This window comes from Electrona antarctica (genome assembly GCF_951216825.1).
Source record: "Electrona antarctica genome assembly, contig: scaffold_296, whole genome shotgun sequence".
In the NCBI taxonomy this organism is placed as follows: domain Eukaryota; kingdom Metazoa; phylum Chordata; class Actinopteri; order Myctophiformes; family Myctophidae; genus Electrona; species Electrona antarctica.
The window spans coordinates 158,851-170,000 of record NW_027636931.1 but is presented as its reverse complement, the minus strand read 5'-3'; the positions used below and the strand labels follow the sequence as shown (position 1 = coordinate 170,000).

The 11,150-nt window shown below is 44.9% G+C and overlaps 1 protein-coding gene across 1 annotated transcript in view; it reads right to left on the bottom strand.

The window, feature by feature from the left end:
* Positions 1–1,327: 1,327 nt before the first annotated feature.
* The window catches only part of LOC306919625 (actin filament-associated protein 1-like 2), a gene marked incomplete at its 3' end in the record, with an annotated part of 85,903 nt that continues 76,080 nt past the window's right edge, over positions 1,328–11,150 (bottom strand). Inside the window, exon 4 of the mRNA XM_079532381.1 lies at positions 1,328–1,467. Within this exon, the coding sequence (XP_079388507.1) occupies positions 1,328–1,467 (140 nt within the window). The remainder of the gene's footprint in view (positions 1,468–11,150) is intronic.

Sequence of the window (11,150 nt, the reverse complement as noted above, 5' to 3'; positions counted from 1 at the left end):
CAGAGTTAGGATGGTTCTATAACCCAGAGTCATACAGAGACAGAGTTAGGATGGTTCTATAACCCAGAGTCATACAGAGACAGAGTTAGGATGGTTCTATAACCCAGAGCCATACAGAGACAGAGTTAGGATGGTTCTATAACCCAGAGCCATACAGAGACAGAGTTAGGATGGTTCTATAACCCAGAGCCATACAGAGACAGAGTTAGGATGGTTCTATAACCCAGAGCCATACAGAGACAGAGTTAGGATGGTTCTATAACCCAGAGCCATACAGAGACAGAGTTAGGATGGTTCTATAACCCAGAGTCATACAGAGACAGAGTTAGGATGGTTCTATAACCCAGAGCCATACAGAGACAGAGTTAGGATGGTTCTATAACCCAGAGCCATACAGAGACAGAGTTAGGATGGTTCTATAACCCAGAGCCATACAGAGACAGAGTTAGGATGGTTCTATAACCCAGAGCCATACAGAGACAGAGTTAGGATGGTTCTATAACCCAGAGCCATACAGAGACAGAGTTAGGATGGTTCTATAACCCAGAGCCATACAGAGACAGAGTTAGGATGGTTCTATAACCCAGAGCCATACAGAGACAGAGTTAGGATGGTTCTATAACCCAGAGTCATACAGAGACAGAGTTAGGATGGTTCTATAACCCAGAGTCATACAGAGACAGAGTTAGGATGGTTCTATAACCCAGAGCCATACAGAGACAGAGTTAGGATGGTTCTATAACCCAGAGCCATACAGAGACAGAGTTAGGAGAGGATGGTTCTATAACCCAGAGCCATACAGAGACAGAGTTAGGACAACTCCGGTCACCTCATGGGGCTTCAGGCTCTTCTACACAGACTTCTATTGGTTTTGTCAGATCTACAAGCTCACAACGTTGTGAGCTTGTAGATCTGCTATACTTTCTAAGTTGGGCACTTTCACCACATTTTGCTGCCAATGCGTTTGTACTTTTACTCAAGTATGATTACCAGCCTTTACATGTGGATGGCAGTACTCTGGCCACGCCCACTTCCTTGTTTTTACGACCCCCCCCCCCCCCCCCCCCCCCACTGTGAGTAAATACCTGTGTACTGTGGGACTCGCTATACGGCCTCGGGGCCTCACAGCGTGTGTGTGTGTGTGTGTGAGAACGAATACCACACACACACACACACACACACACACACACACACACACACACACACACACACACACGCACGCACACACACACACACACACACACACACACACACACACACACACGCACACACACACACACAGTGATGACATCACAGTGATGACATCATCAGAGATGCGGTCACTCACCGTCCGCGGCGGTGGGAGCTCCGGCAGACTCTTCCGAGGGGCGGGGACCTGTTTTCCTGCTTTCCCATTGGCCAGAGCATCCGGCCTCCCATTGGCCAGAGCATCCGGCCTCCCATTGGTCAGAGCGTCCTGCCTGTCATCTGGTAAAAGATACATGGAATACATCAGGCACAGGTCTCCACCAGGGCAGGTAGGATATCCTAGGAGCAGGTCAGGTTGTGGCCTCCTGGTGGCGCTATAATAGGACAGGTCTCCACCAGGGCAGGTCAGGTTGTGGCCTCCTGGTGGCGCTATAATAGGACAGGTCTCCACCAGGGCAGGTCAGGTTGTGGCCTCCTGGTGGCGCTATAATAGGACAGGTCTCCACCAGGGCAGGTCAGGTTGTGGCCTCCTGGTGGCGCTATAATAGGACCGGTCTCCACCAGGGCAGGTCAGGTCGTGGCCTCCTGGTGGCGCTATAATAGGACAGGTCTCCACCAGGGCAGGTCAGGTTATGGCCTCCTGGTGGCGCTATAATAGGACAGGTCTCCACCAGGTCAGGTTATGGCCTCCTGGTGGCGCTATAATAGGACAGGTCTCCACCAGGTCAGGTTATGGCCTCCTGGTGGCGCTATAATAGGACCGGTCTCCACCAGGTCAGGTTGTGGCCTCCTGGTGGCGCTATAATAGTACCGGTCTCCACCAGGGCAGGTCAGGTCGTGGCCTCCTGGTGGCGCTATATTAGGACAGGTCTCCAACAGGGCAGGTCAGGTTGTGGCCTCCTGGTGGCGCTATAATAGGACAGGTCTCCACCAGGCCAGGTCAGGTTGTGGCCTCCTGGTGGCGCTATATTAGGACAGGTCTCCAACAGGGCAGGTCAGGTTGTAGCCTCCTGGTGGCGCTATAATAGGACAGGTATCCACCAGGGCAGGTCAGGTTGTGGCCTCCTGGTGGCGCTATAATAGGACAGGTCTCCACCAGGGCAGGTCAGGTTGTGGCCTCCTGGTGGCGCTATAATAGGACAGGTCTCCACCAGGGCAGGTCAGGTTGTGGCCTCCTGGTGGCGCTATAATAGGACAGGTCTCCACCAGGTCAGGTTGTGGCCTCCTGGTGGCGCTATAATAGGACAGGTCTCCACCAGGTCAGGTTGTAGCCTCCTGGTGGCGCTATAATAGGACAGGTCTCCACCAGGGCAGGTCAGGTTGTGGCCTCCTGGTGGCGCTATAATAGGACAGGTCTCCACCAGGGCAGGTCAGGTTGTGGCCTCCTGGTGGCGCTATAATAGGACAGGTCTCCACCAGGGCAGGTCAGGTTGTGGCCTCCTGGTGGCGCTATAATAGGACAGGTCTCCACCAGGTCAGGTTGTAGCCTCCTGGTGGCGCTATAATAGGACAGGTCTCCACCAGGGCAGGTCAGGTTGTGGCCTCCTGGTGGCGCTATAATAGGCCAATGTGAAAAGGATGCCATTTGTTCTTACGCCTTGGATGCAATTGGATGATTTGAGGCATTTTGTTCCAAAAAATGTAATTTATTAGGATATTTCTAGCATGCGGCTCACGATCTCAGCAGCATTCTACTCGCAGTGCAACGCGTTGTGAGCTTGTAGATCGTTGTGAGCTTGTAGATCGTTGTGAGCTTGTAGATCGGCTATTGCGGACTCGCGCTGCATGTTAAAAAACAAACTCACAATTATAAGAACATGCACTTTGCATTCTGCACTGAACAAATCCAACGTTGTTTAGTGTAGTAATGCCTGCAGTAGGCCTATTGAAATTGTTTTGTCATACGGAGCTCCTTTGAGTCAGTTCTATGACTGTTGGTGTGTGTGTGTGTGTGTGTGTGTGTGTGTGTGTGTGTGTGTGTGTGTGTGTGTGTGTGTGTGTATTTTACCTCTGCAGGCGAGTGTGCAATTATTGTTCAATAGAAATGGCTCTTTATGTATTTGCCAAGTAGGCCTATAGGCTATAGCCTTGAGCTTGAACTTAAGTCAATACATTTGGTTATGAGAGTAGCCTATACTTTATAACGTTCAGTCGGTTATGAGTGTAGCCTATATATTATCCCAGATTTTGTATCCTGTTGTATCAACTAAAATATTAAAAGTACAATGTAAATATACTATTTCAGTTTTATAAATAACTAATAAAAATAGTGTAAAGTGTACTTTGCATTTTATAGTAATGTGATGGCTAAATAATGTTTAGTTCAAATACATTACAATGTTTTAGTTTAGATTCAAATTAACTTAACATGTATTAGTTTGTCAAGAAACGCCGCAATGCCTTATGGGAAGAAGAAGAAAGGGGGAAGAAAGAGAGGCAGCCATTAGGCATAAGAAGTTTTAGCAACAGTAGTTTGTTTTATACATTGCATAGCTTAGCCAGGTGCTAGACTATTAAACATTTGCATATCTTAGCCAGGTGCTAGACTATTAAACATTTGCATATCTTAGCCAGGTGCTAGACTATTAAACATTTGCATATCTTAGCCAGGTGCTAGACTATTAAACATTTGCATATCTTAGCCAGGTGCTAGACTATATCGTTTCTAACTCGCGGGAGGATGCTGTTGTTTACCCGGCATTGCGGAGCATTCAAAACACGTTGGGGACTCGGACTGAAGCTGCACGCCTGCATTCTGGTGAGTACTCATTTGAAACAGACACTAAATATAACATGGTTAATCAAAATAGTGTACTGGTCTACAGTAAGTTCTGACGATATGTAAACACCGTCAGAAGTCTAGAACTGATTGGGGTAAAACATTGTTTGGCTAGAGTGTGACAGAAGATTATGTAGCCTACTAGGCTAACTTTTTCACTTAGCCAGTGCATTTCAGACAGGATAACAGTCACAGATAAGTAGGATAACACTCACAAAAAGCCACCTCTTAATGTCATGCGACAATTTGAGTTAAAACTTGAGTGGTGGAGGATGGAGGAAGAGCTACAGACAGTGTGGTTTGTAGGCTAAATAAAGCATGCAGCTCGTCGCATCTCAGACGAACGTCTGCTGCCTGAAAGACAAACGATTTGTTTTCTAAACGGGACAAATAGACCACGACCACGATTAAAATCTCTATCGTGTGTGACTGTGTGTGTGTGTGTGTGTGTGTGTGTGTGTGTGTGTGTGTGTGTGACTGTGTGTGTGTGTGTGTGTGTGTGTGTGTGTGTGTGTGTGTGTGTGTGACTGTGTGTGTGTGTGTGTGTGTGTGTGACTGTGTGAGCGTGCGTATTGTGTCTGCAGTCTCATTGTGTGACAACTGTTAGTTACCTTAAATACATTCTTATGGGAGTAAATGTTCCTCCTGTGTTAATGATGGGGCAGTCTAATAATAAAGGTCTATGTTCCTCCTGTGTTAATGATGGGGCAGTCTAATAATAAAGGTCTATGTTCCTCCTGTGTTAATGATGGGGCAGTCTAATAATAAAGGTCTATGTTCCTCCTGTGTTAATGATGGGCAGTCTAATAATAAAGGTCTATGTTCCTCCTGTGTTAATGATGGGGCAGTCTAATAATAAAGGTCTATGTTCCTCCTGTGTTAATGATGGGGCAGTCTAATAATAAAGGTCTATGTTCCTCCTGTGTTAATGATGGGGCAGTCTAATAATAAAGGTCTATGTTCCTCCTGTGTTAATGATGGGGCAGTCTAATAATAAAGGTCTATGTTCCTCCTGTGTTAATGATGGGGCAGTCTAATAATAAAGGTCTATGTTCCTCCTGTGTTAATGATGGGGCAGTCTAATAATAAAGGTCTATGTTCCTCCTGTGTTAATGATGGGGCAGTCTAATAATAAAGGTCTATGTTCCTCCTGTGTTAATGATGGGGCAGTCTAATAATAAAGGTCTATGTTCCTCCTGTGTTAATGATGGGGCAGTCTAATAATAAAGGTCTATGTTCCTCCTGTGTTAATGATGGGGCAGTCTAATAATAAAGGTCTATGTTCCTCCTGTGTTAATGATGGGGCAGTCTAATAATAAAGGTCTATGTTCCTCCTGTGTTAATGATGGGGCAGTCTAATAATAAAGGTCTATGTTCCTCCTGTGTTAATGATGGGGCAGTCTAATAATAAAGGTCTATGTTCCTCCTGTGTTAATGATGGGGCAGTCTAATAATAAAGGTCTATGTTCCTCCTGTGTTAATGATGGGGCAGTCTAATAATAAAGGTCTATGTTCCTCCTGTGTTAATGATGGGGCAGTCTAATAATAAAGGTCTATGTTCCTCCTGTGTTAATGATGGGGCAGTCTAATAATAAAGGTCTATGTTCCTCCTGTGTTAATGATGGGGCAGTCTAATAATAAAGGTCTATGTTCCTCCTGTGTTAATGATGGGGCAGTCTAATAATAAAGGTCTATGTTCCTCCTGTGTTAATGATGGGGCAGTCTAATAATAAAGGTCTATGTTCCTCCTGTGTTAATGATGGGGCAGTCTAATAATAAAGGTCTATGTTCCTCCTGTGTTAATGATGGGGCAGTCTAATAATAAAGGTCTATGTTCCTCCTGTGTTAATGATGGGGCAGTCTAATAATAAAGGTCTATGTTCCTCCTGTGTTAATGATGGGGCAGTCTAATAATAAAGGTCTATGTTCCTCCTGTGTTAATGATGGGGCAGTCTAATAATAAAGGTCTATGTTCCTCCTGTGTTAATGATGGGGCAGTCTAATAATAAAGGTCTATGTTCCTCCTGTGTTAATGATGGGGCAGTCTAATAATAAAGGTCTATGTTCCTCCTGTGTTAATGATGGGGCAGTCTAATAATAAAGGTCTATGTTCCTCCTGTGTTAATGATGGGGCAGTCTAATAATAAAGGTCTATGTTCCTCCTGTGTTAATGATGGGGCAGTCTAATAATAAAGGTCTATGTTCCTCCTGTGTTAATGATGGGGCAGTCTAATAATAAAGGTCTATGTTCCTCCTGTGTTAATGATGGGGCAGTCTAATAATAAAGGTCTATGTTCCTCCTGTGTTAATGATGGGGCAGTCTAATAATAAAGGTCTATGTTCCTCCTGTGTTAATGATGGGGCAGTCTAATAATAAAGGTCTATGTTCCTCCTGTGTTAATGATGGGGCAGTCTAATAATAAAGGTCTATGTTCCTCCTGTGTTAATGATGGGGCAGTCTAATAATAAAGGTCTATGTTCCTCCTGTGTTAATGATGGGGCAGTCTAATAATAAAGGTCTATGTTCCTCCTGTGTTAATGATGGGGCAGTCTAATAATAAAGGTCTATGTTCCTCCTGTGTTAATGATGGGGCAGTCTAATAATAAAGGTCTATGTTCCTCCTGTGTTAATGATGGGGCAGTCTAATAATAAAGGTCTATGTTCCTCCTGTGTTAATGATGGGGCAGTCTAATAATAAAGGTCTATGTTCCTCCTGTGTTAATGATGGGGCAGTCTAATAATAAAGGTCTATGTTCCTCCTGTGTTAATGATGGGGCAGTCTAATAATAAAGGTCTATGTTCCTCCTGTGTTAATGATGGGGCAGTCTAATAATAAAGGTCTATGTTCCTCCTGTGTTAATGATGGGGCAGTCTAATAATAAAGGTCTATGTTCCTCCTGTGTTAATGATGGGGCAGTCTAATAATAAAGGTCTATGTTCCTCCTGTGTTAATGATGGGGCAGTCTAATAATAAAGGTCTATGTTCCTCCTGTGTTAATGATGGGGCAGTCTAATAATAAAGGTCTATGTTCCTCCTGTGTTAATGATGGGGCAGTCTAATAATAAAGGTCTATGTTCCTCCTGTGTTAATGATGGGGCAGTCTAATAATAAAGGTCTATGTTCCTCCTGTGTTAATGATGGGGCAGTCTAATAATAAAGGTCTATGTTCCTCCTGTGTTAATGATGGGGCAGTCTAATAATAAAGGTCTATGTTCCTCCTGTGTTAATGATGGGGCAGTCTAATAATAAAGGTCTATGTTCCTCCTGTGTTAATGATGGGGCAGTCTAATAATAAAGGTCTATGTTCCTCCTGTGTTAATGATGGGGCAGTCTAATAATAAAGGTCTATGTTCCTCCTGTGTTAATGATGGGGCAGTCTAATAATAAAGGTCTATGTTCCTCCTGTGTTAATGATGGGGCAGTCTAATAATAAAGGTCTATGTTCCTCCTGTGTTAATGATGGGGCAGTCTAATAATAAAGGTCTATGTTCCTCCTGTGTTAATGATGGGGCAGTCTAATAATAAAGGTCTATGTTCCTCCTGTGTTAATGATGGGGCAGTCTAATAATAAAGGTCTATGTTCCTCCTGTGTTAATGATGGGGCAGTCTAATAATAAAGGTCTATGTTCCTCCTGTGTTAATGATGGGGCAGTCTAATAATAAAGGTCTATGTTCCTCCTGTGTTAATGATGGGGCAGTCTAATAATAAAGGTCTATGTTCCTCCTGTGTTAATGATGGGGCAGTCTAATAATAAAGGTCTATGTTCCTCCTGTGTTAATGATGGGGCAGTCTAATAATAAAGGTCTATGTTCCTCCTGTGTTAATGATGGGGCAGTCTAATAATAAAGGTCTATGTTCCTCCTGTGTTAATGATGGGGCAGTCTAATAATAAAGGTCTATGTTCCTCCTGTGTTAATGATGGGGCAGTCTAATAATAAAGGTCTATGTTCCTCCTGTGTTAATGATGGGGCAGTCTAATAATAAAGGTCTATGTTCCTCCTGTGTTAATGATGGGGCAGTCTAATAATAAAGGTCTATGTTCCTCCTGTGTTAATGATGGGGCAGTCTAATAATAAAGGTCTATGTTCCTCCTGTGTTAATGATGGGGCAGTCTAATAATAAAGGTCTATGTTCCTCCTGTGTTAATGATGGGGCAGTCTAATAATAAAGGTCTATGTTCCTCCTGTGTTAATGATGGGGCAGTCTAATAATAAAGGTCTATGTTCCTCCTGTGTTAATGATGGGGCAGTCTAATAATAAAGGTCTATGTTCCTCCTGTGTTAATGATGGGGCAGTCTAATAATAAAGGTCTATGTTCCTCCTGTGTTAATGATGGGGCAGTCTAATAATAAAGGTCTATGTTCCTCCTGTGTTAATGATGGGGCAGTCTAATAATAAAGGTCTATGTTCCTCCTGTGTTAATGATGGGGCAGTCTAATAATAAAGGTCTATGTTCCTCCTGTGTTAATGATGGGGCAGTCTAATAATAAAGGTCTATGTTCCTCCTGTGTTAATGATGGGGCAGTCTAATAATAAAGGTCTATGTTCCTCCTGTGTTAATGATGGGGCAGTCTAATAATAAAGGTCTATGTTCCTCCTGGGTTAATGATGGGGCAGTCTAATAATAAAGGTCTATGTTCCTCCTGGGTTAATGATGGGGCAGTCTAATAATAAAGGTCTATGTTCCTCCTGTGTTAATGATGGGGCAGTCTAATAATAAAGGTCTATGTTCCTCCTGTGTTAATGATGGGGCAGTCTAATAATAAAGGTCTATGTTCCTCCTGTGTTAATGATGGGGCAGTCTAATAATAAAGGTCTATGTTCCTCCTGTGTTAATGATGGGGCAGTCTAATAATAAAGGTCTATCCTGTGTTAATGATGGGGCAGTCTAATAATAAAGGTCTATGTTCCTCCTGGGTTAATGATGGGGCAGTCTAATAATAAAGGTCTATGTTCCTCCTGGGTTAATGATGGGGCAGTCTAATAATAAAGGTCTATGTGCCTCCTGTGTTAATGATGGGGCAGTCTAATAATAAAGGTCTATGTGCCTCCTGTGTTAATGATGGGGCAGTCTAATAATAAAGGTCTATGTTCCTCCTGTGTTAATGATGGGGCAGTCTAATAATAAAGGTCTATGTGCCTCCTGTGTTAATGATGGGGCAGTCTAATAATAAAGGTCTATGTTCCTCCTGTGTTAATGATGGGGCAGTCTAATAATAAAGGTCTATGCTATTGTATTTTTACATAAGCTATTGTGGTTTTACTTTACTACTTGGAGAGCCACACATATTCTGAGGTGGTAGTGTAAAAAGGTTGAGAACCACTGATTTATAGCATGCGATTAATTGGCATTCATTTTAAATCCCCTCATTTATTTTGTGTTGTGTTGCAGGTCACAAAGTCAGAGATGCTTTGGAATTGTAAGTATTGGCCTTGTTGTAAGCTACTCCATTAACTGTGACAAGAGAACACCGTTTTTAAACATTATAGAGTTCAACATGGACGTAATGCCGAACCATTTCCTTGTTTACATCAGGAATGTCTTTTAGGAGAAAATAAGTTGTCACAGAAAAGCCTGAAATCTACCAGACGGTCCAGCGATGGCCAGCTCTTTTCACAGAAAGACAGTTTTTTTTTTTTTTTTATAAAACCTAATTTTATATATATATAATTTTCGGAGTTGCCATGAGGGACATGAGGGTCATGAGGGTCATGAGGGTCATCCTCTGGCATGAGGGTCATGAGGGTCATGAGGGTCATCCTCTGGCATGAGGGTCATGAGGGTCATGAGGGTCATGAGGGTCATCCTCTGGCATGAGGGTCATGAGGGTCATGAGGGTCATGAGGGTCATGAGGGTCATGAGGGACATGAGGGTCATGAGGGTCATGAGGGTCATCCTCTGGCATGAGGGTCATGAGGGTCATGAGGGTCATCCTCTGGCATGAGGGTCATGAGGGTCATGAGGGTCATCCTCTGGCATGAGGGTCATGAGGGTCATGAGGGTCATGAGGGACATGAGGGTCATGAGGGTCATGAGGGTCATGAGGGTCATGAGGGTCATGAGGGTCATGAGGGTCATGAGGGTCATCCTCTGGCATGAGGGTCATGAGGGTCATGAGGGTCATCCTCTGGCATGAGGGTCATGAGGGTCATGAGGGTCATGAGGGACATGAGGGTCATGAGGGTCATGAGGGTCATCCTCTGGCTTGAGGGTCATGAGGGTCATGAGGGTCATGAGGGACATGAGGGTCATGAGGGTCATGAGGGTCATCCTCTGGCATGAGGGTCATGAGGGTCATGAGGGTCATGAGGGACATGAGGGTCATGAGGGTCATGAGGGTCATCCTCTGGCATGAGGGTCATGAGGGTCATGAGGGTCATCCTCTGGCATGAGGGTCATGAGGGTCATGAGGGTCATGAGGGTCATCCTCTGGCATGAGGGTCATGAGGGTCATGAGGGTCATGAGGGTCATGAGGGTCATGAGGGACATGAGGGTCATGAGGGTCATGAGGGTCATCCTCTGGCATGAGGGTCATGAGGGTCATGAGGGTCATCCTCTGGCATGAGGGTCATGAGGGTCATGAGGGTCATGAGGGTCATGAGGGACATGAGGGTCATGAGGGTCATGAGGGTCATGAGGGTCATGAGGGTCATGAGGGTCATGAGGGACATGAGGGTCATGAGGGTCATGAGGGTCATCCTCTGGCATGAGGGTCATGAGGGTCATGAGGGTCATGAGGGACATGAGGGTCATGAGGGTCATGAGGGTCATGAGGGTCATGAGGGTCATGAGGGTCATGAGGGTCATCCTCTGGCATGAGGGTCATGAGGGTCATGAGGGTCATCCTCTGGCATGAGGGTCATGAGGGTCATGAGGGTCATGAGGGTCATGAGGGACATGAGGGTCATGAGGGTCATGAGGGTCATCCTCTGGCATGAGGGTCATGAGGGTCATGAGGGTCATGAGGGACATGAGGGTCATGAGGGTCATGAGGGTCATCCTCTGGCATGAGGGTCATGAGGGTCATGAGGGTCATGAGGGACATGAGGGTCATGAGGGTCATGAGGGTCATCCTCTGGCATGAGGGTCATGAGGGTCATGAGGGTCATCCTCTGGCATGAGGGTCATGAGGGTCATGAGGGTCATGAGGGTCATCCTCTGGCATGAGGGTCATGAG